General features: G+C 41.0%; 1 protein-coding gene across 4 annotated transcripts in view; it reads left to right on the top strand.

Annotated features, from left to right (window-relative positions):
- The window catches only part of LOC124143944 (xylosyl- and glucuronyltransferase LARGE1-like), a 41,199-nt gene extending 20,634 nt beyond the window's left edge, over positions 1–20,565 (top strand). For all 4 annotated transcript variants that reach the window (XM_048386025.1, XM_048386024.1, XM_048386027.1 and 1 more), the window contains 14 exons: positions 2,393–2,427; positions 3,369–3,464; positions 4,451–4,534; positions 4,650–4,727; positions 5,483–5,614; positions 6,298–6,423; positions 7,688–7,849; positions 8,407–8,712; positions 10,095–10,250; positions 10,957–11,063; positions 12,426–12,498; positions 13,630–13,754; positions 16,751–16,849; positions 19,128–20,565. In XM_048386025.1, the coding sequence (XP_048241982.1) occupies positions 2,393–2,427; positions 3,369–3,464; positions 4,451–4,534; positions 4,650–4,727; positions 5,483–5,614; positions 6,298–6,423; positions 7,688–7,849; positions 8,407–8,712; positions 10,095–10,250; positions 10,957–11,063; positions 12,426–12,498; positions 13,630–13,754; positions 16,751–16,849; positions 19,128–19,215 (1,667 nt within the window). In that variant the 3' untranslated portion in view covers positions 19,216–20,565. The remainder of the gene's footprint in view (positions 1–2,392; positions 2,428–3,368; positions 3,465–4,450; positions 4,535–4,649; positions 4,728–5,482; positions 5,615–6,297; positions 6,424–7,687; positions 7,850–8,406; positions 8,713–10,094; positions 10,251–10,956; positions 11,064–12,425; positions 12,499–13,629; positions 13,755–16,750; positions 16,850–19,127) is intronic.
- Positions 20,566–21,978: the final 1,413 nt, after the last annotated feature.

Raw genomic sequence — 21,978 nt, 5'->3', positions numbered from 1 at the left:
ACTCATATGACTTATTATGATGCTGGCATTCACTCATTTCAACAACATGCATAAAATCGCACGTTCGAAAAAGTACACAAAATCATTAAAAAAAATAAAAAAATATTTCAACCTGAATACACATGTACACAGATTTCAACACTTACTGTGAATATATGTGCCAAGTTTCAAGTCAAAATCTTGCATAATAATAGAGATATAGTGAATCAAACATATGCACTAGCCTCACCATATCAGGCCTCAGACCACAATTAATTTCCTTCTTTGCTATCTACAGTGACATGACAGCCCACCATAATTATTATCAGTCGTAGGCTGTTCTCCTGTTGCATGCTGACCAACCTGTCACTTGTCACTTAAAACGCAAACTTACGTCCAGGATCCACCACCTTGCTTTCGCAGTAACCACTGTCAACAATGCTCACCGGAAGTTTCGAGCCGAAACACACACAGCGGCCTTCAACTTGGGGTCAAATCATGGGAAGCTGGAATCAATACCTTCACAGATTGGGGCTTACAAAAAATTGACAGCAAACTACAATGTCTTATCTTTCATTTAAGCTATCACAAGTCACTCCAAAAAAATTGCCACAGGCTGAACAGCCCATTTCAACTGGGTACTATATTCTCCTATTTTCCTTCCGGTTCATGGTAAAACTTAGGGGGGATAACTGTGGTCTGAGGCCACCTGGCGGGTAGCCAGGTGCGCGAAAGCTATGCCCAATTTTATAAAAGTACTGATTTAACTTCGAAATTTTACTGCATCTGCCATCTTGTTTATTTGACTTATTGACTTTGGCCATTGACTTATTACATTTCTTGGTGTGAATGTTGTCCAAACTGCACGAAATTGCTTAAAATGCAATCAAATGTTTTAAAAAAATTCTGGGGGGGCATGCCCCCAGACCCCCCTAGACTTTTCCTCTTTTTTCGGGAAAACCTGCTCACATCCCTGAAATATATATCTTGCTGGTCCAGAAAACTTGAACACTTTTCTTCCCTTTTTCAGAATTAAGTTTATAATTATCAGGCCACTATAAGTTAATCTTGAGTGAGTGAGTGAGTATGGTTTTACGCCGCTTTTAGCAATATTCCAGCAATATCACGGCGGGGGAACACCAGAAACGGGTTTTACACATTGTACCCATGTCGGGAATCGAACCCGGGTCTTCGGCGTGACAAGCAAACGCTTTAACCACTAGGCTACCCGACCGCCCCAAGTTAATCTTGAGATTTTCAACAAAATTTTAACAGAAATGTAATACTAGTGGATTTATATTTTATATATATTTTTAAACAAACTTTTTCAAGACATTTGATTCAAATGAATACTTTATGAGACTAGTCAATAGAGACTCTGAACACATAAAGAGATGTTCTTCATCTCTCGGTAGGGTGTTTTTTTTGTAGTGAGGTGGGCGAAGATGAATTATTTTTCCTTATGCACACCATTTTTTATTTGTATACAACATTGGAAGCATACTTATCTTGTCAATAACAGTAATTGATTAATTAACAGGAATTTGGACTTCACGTCTATGACAGATTATTGTGGAAAATAATGTATTTCTGGACCCTGATTTGGAGAGGTGTACATTCATTGGAAATCATGTAGTTTGAATACAGTCAAACATCGTTGTGTCAAACTTACGGTTGTCTTGAAGTAACAGTTTGGTCCCGGCTAGGGCTGGGACGGGTAACTCGGATAAATATCTACAACGGGTACCCGGATAGGGTCGGGTAATAGGATGGTGGGTACCCGGGTAGTAAATTTGGACTGGTTGTGTCGAACCTTGGATGTCTCGAAGTATTTTCATAGGTCCCTTCAACTTCGACACAACACTGTTTACCTGTATTTTATGCAAACTAACTTGGACACTTTAAGTTTGGATTGTACCTTATTCTATGTATTGAGGGGCGGTCGGGTAGCCTGCTGGTTAAACTCGTCACGATATGGCTGAAATATTGACAATGTGACGTAAAGCATTAACTCACTCACTCACTCACTCACTCACCTGGTGGTTAAAGCGTTCGCTCGTCACGCCGAAGACCCGGGTTTGATTCCTGACATTGGTACAATGTGTGAAGCCCATTTCTGGTGTCCTCCGCCGTGATATTGCTGGAATATTGCTAAAAGCGGCGTAAAACCATACTGTATTGAAATTCATAAAGTCATTTGTAGCTGATATGCAAATAATTTACAAATAATTCAAAATCATCATCTGTAGACTGTCAGTTATAAGTTCATTTTGGCAAATATTCCAAAATGATTATTTTGTCAGAGAAAGCATTGCTGAATAATTGATGAACTAACACACTCGCTATGATTTGAATTTTTTTTTATAATGTTTGAGTTTCTTTTCTAACCAAACATCTTCTTCTCTGCTTCCAGTTGAGGTCAGTTTCTACCCAGCAGACACTGTGAAGGTGAGATATTTACCATTTCCTCACTAGCCTTACCTTGCATGAGATACTTGTTTCTGAGTGCTTACAGAATTAGCCATGATTTCCAATGTCCCTCGCTGGCAGACGAGGTAAACATTTTACACTGGGGTATGCTGAATGAGTAGGAAAACCGTACAACTTTATTGATAACAACTTCTTGTTTATTGCATATATCAACGATTCAATGTAGATTCTTACACCGTAATGAAGCTGGAGTGACAACAACCAAGTGATGAGAGGTCTGTATAGATATGTTGTCAGTCAGTAGATTAAAATTGACAACAGCAGGTAATAGATAACAAGTAGCATACAGATAATTGGATTAAGCCAAATGTACAGTAAGAATAACAAATAGCACACAGGCGCTATACGCAAGAAACCAGAAGTTGTTATTCATAAAGTTGTACGTTTTTCTTACTTATTTGCTAACTTCTAGAATGCCAACCAAACAGTTAAATGCTGAATATCTTATGCAGCTTAGCGACTGCCTCCGTGGTCTAATGGTAGAGCGTAAGGTCCGTGGTTAGTTCCCCGGCTGTGTCATACCAAAAGTCGTTAAAAGATGGTACTTGTTGTTACCCTGTCTGGCGCTCTGCATTTAGGGGTTAAAACAAGGACTGGTCGGCTCGGAGTCAGTATACTGTGTCTGAGTGGGGTATTCATATTCTACGCCACGGAAGCAGGGCCTCTACACCACAGAGGTAGGGCCACGCAGGTAGGGCCTTTACACCACAGAGGTAGGGCCTCTACACCCCAGAGGTAGGGCCTCTACGCCACAGAGGCAGGGTCTCTACGCCACGGAGGCGGGCCCTCTACACCACGGAAGCGGGACCTTTACGCCACGGAGGCAGGGCCTCTACGCCATGGAGGCGGGGCCTCTATGCCATGGAGGCAGTACCTATGACAACTGTTGAATGTTTCAGCCGGACATATCATGGATCCCCAACCGTCATTACTCCGGAGTGTATGGGCTGATGAAGTTGACGCTGCCTAAAACACTACCTGCTGACCTGGATAAGGTAGACTTCACATTGTATACGTTCTAGATGACTGACGGTATCATATCTCCATCCCAGATCTGGACCCGATCACTGCCTCCAGGGATTTATCTAGGATTTATACCTATGTGACTCTGGCAGGCAATTTGGTGATATTTTTATTTCACTCAATGCAATAAAATATATATAACTAAGCATGAAAATATTTCACTCCTTATTGGTCGTTATCGGTGCAATACAGGTTACCTCTTCAAGGCCATTGGTTATGAGGTGACTATGCTTGTTGTAGGAGGCGACTAATGGGATCGGGTGGTCAGGCTAGCTGACTTGGTTGATGCATGTCATTGATCCCAACTGCGTGGATCGATGCTCATGATGTCAATCACTGGATTGTCTGGTCCAGACTCGATTATTTACAGACTGCTGTCATATAGCTGGAGTATTGCTGAGTGCGGCGTTAAACAACAAACAAAACAAGTTATTAGTTATGACATGATTTGAGAAATTCATAATTCCAATTTGGGAATTTTCAGTTACATTAAAAATTTGCTGCTGACTTAAGGCTAACTATCAGCCTCTGAGCAATAGATAGTTTGTGGAGAAAGGAGTGATTGGGCTGTTGACCTCAAGCTGTGGTGGTAAATGGCCCCAGGGTATTTATGATACTAGAATGGAGAAATAAGTCACTCGACAGATAGGGATATTACAGTGCTGATTCAAAAAGACTTGTTTTGTTTGCGGATTAAGCAATCTCACTGATTAACATGCTTAACTTTTCTAGAGTTTCGTGAGGTGCTGCAATTTACTCTGGGGTAAAAGTTTGATAGTTTTTCTAGGATGAAAATAATAAAATCTTTATGATGTTCATATGAAACCAAATTTTATCTTTGCATGGTCTGATTAAGTGGGCAGCTCTAACTGAGGGGAGCAGCACCAGATGACACATGTCGGGATAGCTGCTCTAGGGTGAAAATCTCCATCATGACTGTCTTCTGTTTTGTTTTCAGGTGCTTGTTTTAGACACTGATGTTACCTTTGCAACTGATATAGCAGAATTGTGGAAAATATTCCGTGTCTTAAAAGAAAAACAGGTAGGTGGATAACTTAGATTCACTGACAGTTCTTCTTGTCTAACTTGTTCAGAATCTATGGTATTTACTATGGTGACAGTTTTGTACATGGAATGACACACTCTATATTCCACAGGCTATTGGTCTTGTAGAGAACCAGAGTGACTGGTACTTGGGGAAGCTCTGGAAGAACCACAGACCCTGGCCGGCGCTGGTGAGTAACGTGTAGACACAGGTTCAAGGTCAGCTTTAGACTACAAGGCAGCAAAAGATCCCTTTTTTACAACCCGATCATGTCACTTCTAGAAATATCCTTATATGTCTAATGTACTCTAGGACGTGTTGGTGTACTCTAGGACGTGTTGTGTGAACACTAGGGTGTGTTGGTGTACTCTAGGACGTGTTGGTGTACTCTAGGACGTGTTGGGTGTACTCTAGGATGTGTTGGTGTACTCTAGGACGTGTTGGTGTACTCTAGGACGTGTTGGGTGTACTCTAGGACGTGTTGGGTGTACTCTAGGATGTGTTGGGTGTATTCTAGGACATGTTGGGTGTATTCTAAGACATGTGGGTGTACTCTAGGATGTGTTGGGTGTACTCTAGGACGTGTTGGGTGTACTCTAGGACATGTTGAATGTATTCTAGGACGTGTTGGGTGTACTCTAGGACGTGTTGAATGTACCCTAGGACATGTTTGGTGTACTCTAGGACATGTTGAATGTATTCTAGGACGTGTTGGGTGTACTCTAGGATGTGTTGGTTGTATTCTAGGACATGTGGGTGTACTCTAGGACATGTTGGGTGTACTCTAGGACATGTGGGTGTACTCTAGGACATGTTGGGTGTACTCTAGGACATGTTTGGTGTACTCTAGGACATGTGATAGTGAACTCTAGGAAATGTTGAATGTACTCTAGGACGTGTTGAATGTATTCTAGGACATGTAGATTACTGTTTCTACATTTCCAGGGTCGTGGGTTTAACACTGGTGTGATACTCCTCGATTTAAAGATTTTAAAAGAACTAAACTGGATGCAGATGTGGAGACTCATTGCAGAGAAGGAGTTGATGAGCATGCTAGCTACTTCACTGGCAGATCAAGTGAGTACATACACAATACATACATTAAAGACAGTAGACACGTTCCAGACAGTACACACACTACAGACAGTAGACACACTACAGACAGTACACACACTACAGACAGTAGACACACTACAGACAGTACACACACTACAGACAGTTATCACACTACAGACAGTTATCACACTACAGACAGTTATCACACAGTACACACATAGTCGCAATGACACAGTTGTTACTGTTCTTTGTTGGGTTTTTTGTTTGTATGTTTGTTGTTTAACGCCAAACTAGCAATATTCCAACTATATCACGGCGGTCTGTAAATAATCGAGTTTGGACCAGACAATCCAATGATTGACATCATGAGCATCGATCTACGCAATTGGGGTACGATGATGACATGCATCAACCAAGTCAGCGTGCCAGACCACCTGATCCCATCAGTCGCCTCTTAAGACAAGCACAGTCACCTTTCAGGGCAAGCATGGGTTGCTGAAGACCTATTCTACCGCGGATCTTCACGGGTCTCTTTGCTTGTATTCTACTTTCTCCAGTTAAGCAATAATGAAACACTCGTTCAGCAAGGTTGTACTATTAAGTATGGGAGGACAGACCGACATGTATCACATTTAACTGTTGCATCCAGACAGTATTACATCCCTGTCCTATATGCTATGTGATTAATGTCTGTGGTGCACCAGGACATCTTCAACGCGGTGCTGAAGCAGTACCCCTACATGGTCTACAAGTTGCCGTGTCAGTGGAACGTCCAGCTCAGTGAGAACACCCGCAGCGAGCAGTGCTACAGCGACGTGTCCGACCTCAAGGTACGTACACTCCACCCTCAGTAACCTTGAATTGCTATACGAAGACTGAAATTGTGGTAACACTTACCAAGTAGTTATCAGGCAAAATGATAAATTTTACGCTTGAAAATCGATACATACGTAGGCCTGTCTTTTGTAGTATATATGTGATGCATCTCTGAATCAGTAACCAAGTAACCAAGCTGTGCTTTGTTAGAAACAGATTATGTTGTTTTTGTTTAACTCTGCACTCAGCAATATTGTAGCTAGATAACAGGGGCCTGTAAATTATCAAGTTTGGACCAAACAGTGATCGATATTATGACCCGCGTTGTCAGGGTACGATGACACATGATCAACCATGTCACCGAGCCAAACAACCCAATCCATTTGGTAGGGCTGGCAAAAAAGATCGATGCGGAATTAACATCGATGGAAAGACATTTTTACGATTATCGATAACAAAATTGTGTCATTGATAATATCTTACACTATTGTGATAAAATAAAGTTTAGATTTACCAAAACAGACTTGTTATTGTCAATAATGTCAATTGCTGAAGATGGAAAGTAACCGTTTCTGTTTTATCTCAAATGTCCACGAAGTAATCCCTGAATAAATGTGTCACCACTCCCCAGTGGAGTGACATACCGTATTCGAGGCAATAAGCGCCCAGCTCTAATAAGCGCCCTCGGCGACATTTGCTAAGATATTGGCTATGTCCTTAGATCTTTGTTTAGCGATAGCGAGAAGTAAAATCTGATTTTAATGAGATTGCGCTCTTATAAGCGCCGACGGCTAGTGAACAATCCCAGTTAGCACCCCCTCCGATTGATCAATGTACACAAGACTTATTTATTTGCGTATAATACGCACTCGTGTGTTATATGCACCCTTAATTATGGGCAATTAAATTCTGGAAAAATATATCTGTCGTACATAAACATTTCAGGCTGTCAGCATAAACCACGAAATTTATCTTTATTTTTCACCAAAATAATATTCTAATAAGCGCCCCCTATTTCTAATTTTGAGAGCGCCCTGTGCGCTTATTACATCTAATATGTAATGTTTATTTCTTTTGGAGGTTGTTTTTTTTGCGTATTTGCTAAAAGTTACTTCTCCAATATTTATTGATAATTGATTGATATTTAGTTAACGATTATCGATAGCCAGCCCTACCATTTGGTCGCCTCTTACAACCAGCATAAGTTGCTGGAGACCTCTTCAACTCAGGATTCCCATGGGGCGGAGATGAGGATGTGCATGATGTTGTGTGTTGCAGATCATTCACTGGAACTCGCCCATGAAGCTGAAGGTCAAGAACAAGCACGTGGAGTTTTTCCGTAACATGTACCTGACGTTCCTGGAATATGATGGCAACCTGCTGCGTAGGGAGCTGTTTGGATGCGGAACGCCGGGCTCAGCCAATCAGGTTCAAGAACAGGTCAGTGAGGTCAACACACATATAAAACATGTTTTAAGATGCTTCGGTAAAAGATCAAAGGTGCCGCCAGTACTGAATGAGTTGTCATAATTCTCTAACGTCATGACACTGTAATCCGATCTAATGTAACTGTGGTTACATTGTACTATCATTCCTGTCAGTCAAGATGGCGCATCCATATCAATTATCAATCGTTGAAATACTTTCCTTAATTTGTCCTCGTTTTTTAACTATAACAGTTCAAACTATACTTTATTCCACTACGCAAGTACACTTGGGTGTAGAGCAAACTTGGTTTCTTTATTGATGATTGATCAGTTGGAATTCTTTTGTCTGGCACCGAACACCTGAGTCTACCGTGTAGTTTTATTTAGTTCATGACTTGGATATATGGTGCAGTGCTTTGTTCAAAATCCTGGGTCCCCCCCTAAGCAATTATTGTTCAAATCCATTTTTCAATATGGCTGCTATGGCAGCCATTTTGGTTCAAAATGTAGTGAAATTTGGTATGTTACAATTATCACAAATTACCTTACAAGTTCCCAACTGACTTTCAGTTGATATCGAATGAAGACGACGAGTGTTACGACTTCCGGCGTGAGCGCGTGCTGGTTCACCGCACCCACCTGTACTACTTGAACTACAACTACCAGTACATGGAGGACGACGTGACGCTGGTGGCGCAGCTCAGCATGGACCGCCTGCAGATGCTGGAGATGATCTGTAAACACTGGGAGGGCCCCATCAGCATCGCTCTCTACATGTCGGACGCCGAGGCTCAGCAGTTCCTCCGCTACGCTCTGGGCTCCGAGACGCTCATGTCCCGCAAGAATGTCGGTTACCACGTGGTGTACAGAGACGGGGTGAGTCCTAGTTATATTGATCATGACGACTTTTTCTTGTAGCTCACCTGAACGGGACTTTACATGAGCTTTTATTGTGGCATGATGTCCGTCATAACATTTTACTTTTCTGAATTCTCCTCTAAAAAGTGTAAGACCTTTGACTGAAACCGACTGTTTGATCCCATCAATGTCATCTGTGCCCATTACTCTGCCATTATCATCTGTATTTTTTTTGGAAAAAAAGTGTGCACTATACTCAAGAAAATACGGTAATATTCAGAAATATTATGTATGCATGATCCCAAGGTTTATCAGTCCTGGGATTTCTCAGTCATGCTTTTTTTCTTTGGGGGGGGGGGGGGGGGCGATGGGGGATACCAGACATGAAAATCAGCATCCAATTTGAAATATGTGGATCCAAGTATTATGTATAATATGGGTGTGTTTTTAATGTTTGAAACAAAATTTAGCTATTGAGTGGTATCTGTGATACATGCAGTGCAAACTATTGCCATCCATTCTCAATTTTATGTGTGCAGAATGCAATAGAAGACCCATTGGTGACATTTTCATGTAATATTTGCAAATATATCAGAAACATGGTGAGCTAAAAAACCCTTGTGGCTCCAATCTGTATATTTAATATCGGAAGGCTGTGCTGCAATCTGGGTACAAAGTTTGTGCAATGTTTAAGAGTTACTTTCCTTTCCTTTTTATCATTGAAGGTTATGCTATTCTATGGAATAGGTTTTTGCTATTTAAAGCAATTCAAAAAGTTACCTCCCTTTCCATATAAATCTCCAAGCTCCTTCCCAGTGTGTGACAGCTTCGTTACACTCTCAGTAACATCACTGCCACCAGTGTGGGCGGCCATTACAAGAATCTTGAAATTTGCCCTCTAACCCCAAATGTAGTAACGTTTATACTTTTGTTTGTGTCTTTGGGAATGCCATCATATTTCATTTTTAAAAGGTTTACGACTGACCATGTTTTCCAGATGAATTTACTTTGGTATTTTAATAATCAGATTGGTTCGAAATTGCAGACTAACGGAAAATCAACCAACTTCTCCCTTACATTCTTACTATATCAATAACACGATAGTTTTAATGAAACAGAAATTCAAATTGATAAACAAAGAAAGTAATTTAGCAGGGGTAAGTGTATTCGGCGTCACGACAGTCGTCACTAATTTGTAAGCATAATGGTCATTCGGTTGCAAGTTCAACTCCAAGCACGGTTGGGGTCACCTATCACAGTGGGAGGTTATGACTGGTGGCAGCGATAGTATAGACAGCTCCGCGAACAGGCTATCACTGTGAGGAGCTTGATAAATCTATTTGAAGTTTATTACAGAAGGTTGTTTGTATTCTATAGGCTAAGTCTGTGTTTTTCTCCAGCAATTCTACCCGGTGAACTACCTCCGTAACGTGGCGCTCCAGCAGGCCCCCACACCATACGTGTTCCTGGCCGACATCGACTTCCTGCCCATGTATGGGCTGTACGAGTATCTGAAGAAAGCTGCCCCCATGATGGAGCTCTCCACACAGAAAAAGGTAAAAAACATTCTCCGCATAATTGATACACAAGCAGCAGAGTGACCTGAACTTCTGTGGTTAGCTCCATTCAGTGACTTTAGCATTTACCATGGATGTTTATTGTGTTTCCAGCAACCTTTGCTTGTCGTACAACTGTTTGTTTGTTTGATTGTTTGTTTGTTTTTCCATTTAAATAATCGCTTTGAAGCCTCTGCACTTCCTGGTGCGTAAGGGAAAATAGCTCAGAGCGGATTTCGAGGATACCACGTCATTTTTCTTGAAGATGTAGCAAGTCGTCAAATTTGATTCAAATAGTTTGTTGTTTAACGCCGCACTCAGCAATATTCGACCTATATGGCAGCGGTCTGTAAATAATCGAGTCTGGACAATCCAGTGATTCATATAAGCATCGATCCATGCAATTGGGATACGATGACATGCATCAACAAAGTCAACTAGCCTGACCACCCGATCCTGTTAGTCGCCTTTTATGACAGGTATAGTTGCTGTTTAGGGAGAGACTAGGCTGTTCAAGACCTATTCTAACGGATCAGGTGGTCAGGCTCTGTGACTTGGTTGATTGTAACTAAATGGATCAGGATATTGCTCATCACATCTGGTTTGTCTGGCCCATACTGTATTTTTACAAATAGCTGTGATATAGCTGGAATCTTGTGTCCCTTGTTCAGTGTTTACATAACAAACAAGTCTATTTATCTTCCAGGCTTTAGTGGTGCCAGCATTTGAGACACAACGGTACCGACTGACATTCCCCAAATCTAAGGCAGAACTTTTGACCATGCTGGACATGGGAACTCTGTTTACGTTCAGGTTGGTATTTCCAGAAATAGTGTGATGCCAAATGTTTGGTTTTCACCATCTGCTTCTTCCATTGTAGGCTAACACTTAGACAAAGAAAACATTTCTTTACAAACTTTTTCTTTTTTTTTCTTCAACTTTTCCTCTTCTGCTGTTTTCATAGGAATCGAGATTGAACATCAACGTTCAGCTAGTGGTCTAGTGGTAGAGCAGAAGGCCGGGGTTCGATCCCCGGCCGCGTCATACCAAAAGACTATAAAAATGGTACTTGTTGTTACCCTGTCTGGTGCTCGGCATTAAGGGTCTAAAACAAGGACTGGAGGGCTCGGAGTCAGTTTACTGTGTCTGAGTGGGGTATTCATGTTAAACTGTGGCATGGTATTTCAATGGACTAGCACTATGAAATCGGCATTAGTCCATACTAGTACGATCAGTCACACACGTGCATGCGCATCTCTATATAAGTTCAATCTTAGCGACGTTAAACCCCATTTCACTTCGCCTCAGCTTGTAAGATATTTATACATATATACATGTATAACCCCTCCGCTAGGTTGACTCAACACACGCAATGTAGTAGCTCGAAATACTGGTCCAAGAACAAACCCCTCCGCTGTTGTTTTCAACTGTTCATATTACACAGATCTGCAGGTTTAGTTGGCAGATCCTGAGTCATCTTAAATGTACTCCCATACTTTAACATAGACTTAGACTGTCGTTGCGCTAAGATGATCATAACTCTCATACTTTAACATAGATTTATGACTGTCATAGCACAAAGATGATCGTAACTCCCATACTTTAACATAGACTTACGACAGTAGTAGCGCTAAGATGATCGTAACTCTCATACTTTCACATAGACTTAGACAGTCGTAGCGCAAAGATGATCGTAACTCTCATACTTTAACATAGACTTACGACAGTCGTAGCGCTAAGATGATCGTAACTCTCATACTTTCACATAGACCTAGACAGTCATAGGGCTAAGATGATCGTAACTCTCATACTTTAACATAGACTTACAGTCGTAGTGCTACGATGATCGTAACTCTCATACTTTATTATAGACTTATGACTGTCATAGTGCTAAGATGATCGTAACTCTCATACTTAAACATAGACTTATGACTGTCATAGTGCTAAGATGATCGTAACTCTCATACTTAAACATAGACTTACAGTCGTAGCGCTAAGATGATCGTAACTCTCATACTTTATTATAGACTTATGACTGTCATAGTGCTAAGATGATCGTTACTCCCATACTTTAACATAGACTTACGACAGTCGTAGCGCTACGATCGCTTTGTGGCACAGGGCCCTGGAATGTCGACTGATTCAGAGTAAAACTCACTTTGGTTGTTTTAACAGGTTCCATGTGTGGCCCCAGGGTCACGCCCCGACCAACTTTGCCAAGTGGAGGACGGCCACAACACCCTACACTGTGAGTGAATTATATTGTTAGTCTTGACATCTTTCTTATGGATTCCGGGTTAAAAAATTAACCGCCATCATGTAGTTGGAATAATGCTTAGTGCTGCATTAAACAACAAACAAACAAACAAATATACAAATGTCTGATTACAAAATATTTTGGCTCCAATTTCCTTCCTATATAAACACTGACTTCTTGGTAAGCCTGCTAGTTTTTGTTTGTTTGTTGGTTGGTTGTTTAACGCCGCGAACATCAAGATTCCAGCTATATGACGGCGGTCTGTAAATAATCAAGCCTGGACCAGACAATCCAGCGATTGACATCATGAGCATCGATCCACGCAGTTGTGATACGATGACATGCATCAACCAAGTCAACGAGCCTGTCCACCCGATCCCGTTAGTCACCTCTTACGACAAGCATAATGCCTTCTACGGCAAGCATGTAAAAAACAAGGACAGCTCAGACACCTAGATGTCCAGATAGTTTCATACTGATAGCACTGATAATGACTGGGTGTTTTTTAATTGACAGAATAATAAGTTCCATTGCAAATTACAGTAAAGTAGAATTCATTTCTGTCCCTTTGAAATTTTGTTATGAGCTGTGGTGTAGAAATGATGATGAAAACAAAATTTTGTTTTATCAATCTTGAATAACATTTAACCAACCATTCAAAGTAATTTAGAAAAATAAGCTTAGACCTTCTTAATTTCATTTTTTTTTTCCAATTTTATGGGGTCAGTGGTAAAACTTGGACTATTATGTATCATGTTTTTTGTGAACTCATAGAAGAATAATTATTGTCAATTTGGGAAATAAATAGAAATGTGAATATTTATAATATTTGGAAACGTTGTGTTCCTCATAATAAAGAAGCTGACATCCATAAATTCTCTTCATTATACAATATGTATTTTTGTTTGTAATGACAACGGTCATCACATTTTCCTGTGTTGATCTGTTCAGAAGGTTTTGTTTCAGTGCTGAAATTAGTTAAGCAACTACTGGCAACTAGGAAAGTTTGATCCCACAGTTGTGACATCTGGGGTTGGCGGACCTGTATTCCTTGGCGTTACAAATATACATGAAACTCAATACCACAACTTTCTTTTAAAACATCTGTTTTCATTTGACCAGGTTAGCTGGGAGTCGGACTTTGAGCCGTATGTGGTCGTGCGGAAAGATGTACCCCTGTATGACCAGCGCTTCATGGGCTTCGGGTGGAACAAGGTGGCACATACCATGGAGCTGGACGCCCAGGGGTGAGTAGCTCACTGACCTTCCTGACCTCTGTCTCCTTCCTGACCTCTGTTACCCCTCTGACCTGTTACCTCACAGACCACTGTTACCCTCTGACCTGTTACCTCACAGACCACTGTTACCCTCTGACCTGTTACCTCACAGACCACTGTTACCCCTCTGACCTGTTACCTCACAGACCTCTGTTACCCCTCTGACCTGTTACCTCACAGACCACTGTTACCCCTCTGACCTGTTACCTCACAGACCTCTGTTACCCCTCTGACCTGTTACCTCACAGGCCTCTGTTACCCCTCTGACCTGTTACCTCACAGACCACTGTTACCCTCTGACCTGTTACCTCACACACCACTGTTACCCCTCTGACCTGTTACCTCACAGACCTCTGTTACCCCTCTGACCTGTTACCTCACAGGCCTCTGTTACCCCTCTGACCTGTTACCTCACAGACCACTGTTACCCCTCTGACCTGTTACCTCACAGACCTCTGTTACCCCTCTGACCTGTTACCTCACAGACCTCTGTTACCCCTCTGACCTGTTACCTCACAGACCTCTGTTACCCCTCTGACCTGTTACCTCACAGGCCTCTGTTACCCCTCTGACCTGTTAGCTCACAGACACTGTTACCTCTCTGACCTGTTACCTCACAGGCCTCTGTTACCCCTCTGATCTGTTACCTCACAGGCCTCTGTTGCCCCTCTGACCTGTTACCTCACAGACCTCTGTTACCCCTCTGACCTGTTACCTCACAGGCCTCTGTTACCCCTCTGATCTGTTACCTCACAGGCCTCTGTTACCCCTCTGACCTGTTAGCTCACAGACACTGTTACCTCTCTGACCTGTTACCTCACAGACCTCTGTTACCCCTCTGACCTGTTACCTCACAGGCCTCTGTTACCTCTCTGACCTGTTACCTCACAGGCCTCTGTTACCCCTCGGACCTGTTACCTCACAGGCCTCTGTTACCCCTCTGACCTGTTACCTCACAGGCCTCTGTTACCCCTAGGACCTGTTACCTCACAGGCCTCTGTTACCCCTAGGACCTGTTACCTCACAGACCTCCTTTACCCCTCTGACCTGTTACCTCACAGACCACTGTTACCCCTCTGATCTGTTACCTCACAGGCCTCTGTTACCCCTCTGACCTGTTACCTCACAGACCACTGTTACCCCTCTGACCTGGTACCTCACAGACCACTGTTACCTCTCTGACCTGTTACCTCACAGACCACTGTTACCCCTCTGACCTGTTACCTCACAGACCTCCTTTACCCCTCTGACCTGTTACCTCACAGACCACTGTTACCCCTCTGATCTGTTACCTCACAGGCCTCTGTTACCCCTCTGACCTGTTACCTCACAGGCCTCTGTTACCCCTCTGACCTGGTACCTCACAGACCACTGTTACCTCTCTGACCTGTTACCTCACAGACCACTGTTACCCCTCTGACCTGTTACCTCACAGGCCTCTGTTACCCCTCTGACCTGTTACCTCACAGACACTGTTACCTCTCTGACCTGTTACCTCACAGACCACTGTTACCCCTCTGATCTGTTACCTCACAGGCCTCTGTTACCCCTCTGACCTGTTACCTCACAGGCCTCTGTTACCCCTCTGACCTGGTACCTCACAGACCACTGTTACCTCTCTGACCTGTTACCTCACAGACCACTGTTACCCCTCTGACCTGTTACCTCACAGGCCTCTGTTACCCCTCTGACCTGTTACCTCACAGACACTGTTACCTCTCTGACCTGTTACCTCACAGGCCTCTGTTACCCCAATGTATTCAGCTGTCCAAGTGTCCTCCATTACCTCACTGTCTGCTACTGCACTGACCCATCCAGACACAAGATCACTGACATCAGCACACAGTCATGTCTCGTTAATCCGACACTCGTTAATCCGACAATCGGCTTTATCCTACACTAATAATGGGAACAGATTAAATCAGTGCTATTTAGACGAGTTAATCCGACAGTCTTGCACTCCGACTCCGACACACCAAATTTGCAACAAATTGCTGAAATCACTCATTAATCAGTCTCGTTAACACCGACACAGTGATCAGCGTACTCCGTGGTCATCTGCCCGCGAGTACACAGCCCTGTGTTTTGATGCGAGACAAGTCAGCGAGTAGCTGCATATTACAACGGCTGCAGAGATAAACATGCTTAACAATAAACAATTACTGCTTTAAATAAACAAAACAGGATTATTCACAAGCCTAGATTACCTCAATCTCATTAAAATCGGATACAATTTCTCGCTGAGCACATCCCAATCGAGGTCACGTCAGAATGACTTTGCGAACTTTGACCTTTTCCTTTTGTTTTATTATGTGTTTGAATCATTATCTATCATGTAGTTGTCCGATTTTCGATCATGAACGTTGATACTACCAAATTTCATTTATTCGACATACTCGTTAATCCGACATAATCATATGCAACCAACAATGTCGGATTAATGGGACTTGACTGTATATGGCTGAAATAGTGTTGATGCAACATTAAATTTTAACTCACTCACACACTATACGTATTGTAGCTGAAGCAATTTCTACATTCATCTGCTGCATACCTTTTTGCTCCCAAAAGCTGAACGACGAGGTAATTATATGCAGAAATGGTTCTTGGGTTCTTTGGGCGGAGAGTATTAGGGCTGGGACGAGTCAAAATTTACTAGCCTGGTACCCGACCCCCTATTACCCGACCCTACCTTGGTATCCACTGTAGGTCTCAAGAGTTTGGAACACAATGTCTAATTTTTTGGGGTAGCCTAGCGGTGAAAGCGTTCGCTCGTCACGCCAAAGATCCGGGTTCAATTTCCCACATTGGTACATTATGTGAAACGCATTTCTGGTGTCTCCTGCAATGATATTGGTGGAATGTTGCTAAAACGGCATAAAACCATACTCACTCACTCGTATGTTGTTAAACACACATGACACATCCATTGCTGATAATGATGATGATATGTTTCTATTTTGCAGATATGAGTTTGTCGTTCTTCCTAATGCATTCATCATCCATATGCCCCATGCTCCTAGTTTTGACATTGCCAAGTTCAGATCAAGTTCATTATATAGAAAGTAAGTATTAAAGCGTTAATGGTTTTGTCTTTCATGTTGTGAGACTGGGTGCTGTGGTTGTCGCATATTACTGATAGCCCTGATTTTACATCCACGACCATTCGTCACCACTCGCCCCTTTCCGTAACCTGCAAGAAGACTCGTCCCTCTATCGATGAATGTTATGTGCGAAAATATGACAAACCAATCAGAATGCGCATATAATTTCAAGTTCTTCGTCAAAGAATCTCTCAGAAATAATTTTTGATTTTACGTATGTCTTGCATCTAAAAATATACCCAAGATACAGTTCAATGTGTTCAATCATACTGTATAATTCCGCACGTCCCGATGTGCTTTAAATTGCATCTGAAATATATGTAATACATGGTGAAATATATGTGAACCATTTTCTCAACGAATTGACAATTGTTTTCGGTATGCCCATTTGCGCTAAGATGGAACCCGGTCGCAAAAATGGCCACAAGAGAGGCACGAGTCGCTATTCGGCTTGTCCCGGAAGAACACGAGTTGGTCACGAATGATCCACGACCTGAATCACTTCTGGCTTTCTTCCCACATCAAGCTGACATGTGATATGACTTAAATGATGTTCAAGACGGAGTTAAACCAATTTCCCTCACTTTAAGTCCACATATGTTTTATTTTTCTATAGTAGACCCTCTTATAAAATATAAAATGTTCTATATAAATTCCATGTCTGCATTACTATCAGTGATTCAAGAAGCCAGCTGCAGTTTTAATTCCATGGCAGAATGACTTTCATATAAATCAATAAACGATTGACATAGCTATTTATTTTTATTTCGACCAACCTTGTGTGGATAAGCTGGAATAAATCTGTAAAAAAATTAAGTTAAAAAAATGTAACTCAGTTACAGAAACTTCATTGTGGGGACCAATTCCTTGGCTTTGTGTTTCATGATAAAGACCTTTAGCCCAATATTGGTGCAACTGTTGTCGTGCCAGATTTGTTTTGAATTTAATACCATTCTTGTTGTCTCCAACTGTACATGTCAAATCTTCAGATACAATGTATGTATGTCACATGGAAAGTGACCTCATGGATGAGAGCAGAATGTTCGAATCCATGGCCGTGTCATACCAATAGATGTTAAAAATGGTACTTGTTGTTACCCTGCCTGGCGCTAAGCGTTAAGGGGATAAAACATGTTGCGGATAAAGCATCTGGAGGGAGAACAAATGTTTGAATCCATGGCCGTGTCATACCAATAGATGTTAAAGATGGCACTTGTTGTTACCCTGCCTGGCACTAAGCATTAAGGGGATAAAACGTCTGGAGGGAGAACGAATGTTTGAATCCCTGGCCACGTCATACCAAAAGACGATCTCGGCATCAAGGGGCTAAAACAAGGACTGGTCGGCTCGGTCAGTGTACTGTGTCTGAGTGGGGTATTCATGTTTAACTGCGGCATGGTTACTCATTGGGCTAGCACTGTAAAACTGTCATTAGTCAAGACCAGTACAAGTAGTCCCACATGTGCATACACACGTCTTGGACGCGACGTTAATCCCTGTTTCACCTCGCCTCCTTTGAAGCAGTTGTCAGATTTCCATGAAGAGAGGTATCACATTGGAGTTAAAGATATAGAGATAGACACTCCTTTTCACTTTACTTATCAACCTCCAATGACATCATCCTATTGTTCTCCATGTAAATCTCATAAACAGGGATGTTATAATATCCCGGGGATATTTACTATAAAATATGTTATAATATCTCCCAGATTTTATTAATACATCTTCTGTTTAAATTGTAACATTTGAATGTTTCTCGCTTGAAGTTTATTTTGCATTTTAACACAATGTAATGAAATGAAAAATCAAATGACAAATGTTTTCTTTATATTCCCGAAGATCGAACATGCAACCTTCGTATCTGTTGCCCAGTGAGTGTACCACTAGGCTACAGAGGCGCTGATAAATCACAAAGCTTTTCAAAATGTCTTTTTCAAGTACTGTATGCCAGCAACTGATATTTATGCCTGTTTCCTAAGGTTCATAGAAAGTATGTTTGAACCATAAAAATGTTGATAAAAGTTGTTTTAAGTTTCTTTTTTCGGTTTATAAATTAGATAAAACACTTACCCTTTGGCTATTTTATGATATTTAAAACCTTTATCCTGGGGATAACGACCCTCTGTTTTATCCCAAGGATAAGGGTTTTGAATATTAAAACCCAAGTTGAAGTTCTTTATCCAACACATACAGAGTCTTTACTTTCAACTCTTACAATCAAGGTATTGTTTCTTTTCAGATGTCTGAAAGTTCTGAAAGGAGAATTCCAGAGAGATTTATCAAAGAAATATGGCATAAAAGCTCTCAAGTATCTGTCCGTGGAGTGATCTCAGCGGGTGATGCCACTTCCTGCGTCAACCGATGTGTGAGCTGTACATAGTGTCTGGAAGACAGGATGAATGACGTGTGATGTGTGATGTGTGATGCTGAATGGTAGTTTCTGTGATAAGACTGTGACTGTATGAGCTTTGTCTTGAATGATAGTTGTCAAATGATTAAGTTTTACGTTCTTGAAAAGGATATTTTTATTATATGATTGGATGATATTCTTGGATAGAGTGCAATAGATGTTTCACATAATGCCAGAACTGACCACAGATCACTTAACATGGGGACAGAGAACCAGGTGTCAGGCTACTTCACTAGATGGGCGATATACAACTGTCAACCAAAAGTTGTAAGACTAACGACTTAAAGATCTACAACTATCAATTTATGAATCTATTACTTTCGACTTAAAGATCTACAACTATCAATTTAAGGATCTATTACTTTCGACTTAAAGATCTACAACTATCAATTTAAGGATCTATTACTTTCGACTTAAAGATCTACAACTGTCAACTTAAGGATCTTTTACTTTTGACTTAAAGATCTACAACTGTCAACTTAAAGATCTATTACTTTCGACTTAAAGATCTACAACTGTCAACTTAAAGATCTATTACTTTCGACTTAAAGATCTATAACTATCAATGTAAGGATCTATTACTTTCGACTTAAAGATCTACAACTGTCAACTTAAGAATCTATTACTTTCGACTTAAAGATCTATAACTATCAATGTAAGGATCTATTACTTTTGACTTAAAGATCTACAACTATCAATTTAAGGATCTATTACTTTCGACTTAAAGATCTACAACTGTCAACTTAAGGATCTTTTACTTTTGACTTAAAGATCTACAACTAACAACTTAAGAATCTATTACTTTCGACTTAAAGATCTACAACTGTCAACTAAAAGTTGTATGACTAACAACTTAAAGATCTACAACTATCAACTGAAAGATTTACAAGATATTTGAGATTTGACTAAGAGAATCATGGCTGTTGATTAAAAGATTTACAACTATTGACTAAAAGGTCTACAACTATTGACTAAAAGATCAACAGCTGTCGACTAAAAAATCTACAGCTGTCGACTTAAAGATTTACAGCTATTGATTAAAAGATCCATGACTATCACTTAAAACATATGTGACATAGGTCTAAGGTAGACATGAACTTGTAGTGCTGTGAACGCTGCATGACACAGCATGATTCACTGAGGAAAAACTAACCCTACAACAGAGCTCCAGATAAGCTTTTGGTGTTGTGGGTATTTTACCCATGCATTTTAAAATCGTTGGGTATCAGCTATTCTATCTGGGTATTCAAATTTCTGTTACCCACTAGTTGTTACACATGTGGGTATTTAAGTTAAATATTTCAAAACACTATTCATCTAGTCCCAGCAAACTGGTGTCGTGTGGGTTTGAGAGCTTTATAGGACTCAAAAATACCACGATACTTCCACAAGAAAGTGTGATGGCAAATGATCATGATGTAACTGTCATCGTGGAGTTTGGCAAGGTTGACGGAATGCCCGTTTATAATTCAAAATAAGTTGCTGATTTGCTAATCGAATACGCAGGGTTACTTCACAATATTTTGATGATATGCACAAGTTTTATTTTTGTTGTGTATTTGATACACTTCGATTTTATTTTACTGCGTGTTTCTGCATTTCTGATGCATATTTTACGCAGATACGCAGCTTATCTGGAGCTCTGCCCTTCAAGGATTCACCAAACATCTTAACTCATTCACTTGACTCCTAGATAATGTGTAAATGAGGAAGTATTTGTGGAATATTTGTGCCAACAGAGAAGGTATTGTTGAAAGAGATGCTGTTTCCCTATTATGTTTTTGGGCCACTCTGTTTATTGTATGGTTTTCAGATTTGTCCGAACCAGCCAGGGTAGGGGATGAGAAATATTCAAATAAATTTGTTCAGCTCAATTTTTAAAAATCTTTTAAGCTTGGAGATGTTTGGGATCAGATTTCTTTGTTTTATGGTAAAACTGTGGGTTTTTTGTGGTAATACTGTTAAAGTGCAGGGTATTTTGTATTTTGTGGTGTCATCATGGATGAAAATAGTTTTTAAAGTGTCAACTGTCAACTTAAGATGTTTAGGAATTTACTAAATTATTTCTAAATATTTCTTACAGATCACGATCTGAAAAATACTTTCATGAAAGTGTGTCCCTTACATAAGCCGAACCCTCTGTACAGAATCTTTTTCTGGTCCTCAAAATTTGGCTTATCTACGGTAACATATGGTAAGTCTGCCAACAAGAAGAACATGTTTTTGCTCAGTCTCGATTATTTCTCCATGACCTAGATAGTTTCCCCTTGCTTACATTGAGATTCATAATTTCCCTTTCCAATTTTGTGAATTACTCTTGAGTCGTATCAGTGTCCACAGCTGGTACAGGAAAAAGTGAGTGGGCTTCACACAGAATCCATGACTATACGTGCTCATAAGCTAAGGCTAAATATTTATTGATTAGTCGCTTTTTGTAAGAAATAACAACAAAAATAATTTTCCAAATTGAAATACTGGCATCTGCATACCAGTTAAACATTTCATGGCAACCAGTATAATACACTGTGGCATGTGGAATACCATCAACCAGGCTCCCCATCCAGCATACCACAATGTGGCAACTGGAATACCATGAACCGGGCTCCGCATCCAGCATACCACACTGTAGCTTGTGGAATACCATCAACCAGACCCCGCATCCAGCATACCACACTGTGGC

Source organism: Haliotis rufescens, unplaced genomic scaffold, assembly GCF_023055435.1.
Source record: "Haliotis rufescens isolate VD_foot unplaced genomic scaffold, xgHalRufe1.0.p SCAF_6, whole genome shotgun sequence".
In the NCBI taxonomy this organism is placed as follows: Eukaryota; Metazoa; Mollusca; class Gastropoda; order Lepetellida; family Haliotidae; genus Haliotis; species Haliotis rufescens.
This window is presented reverse-complemented; position numbering and strand designations above follow the sequence as displayed.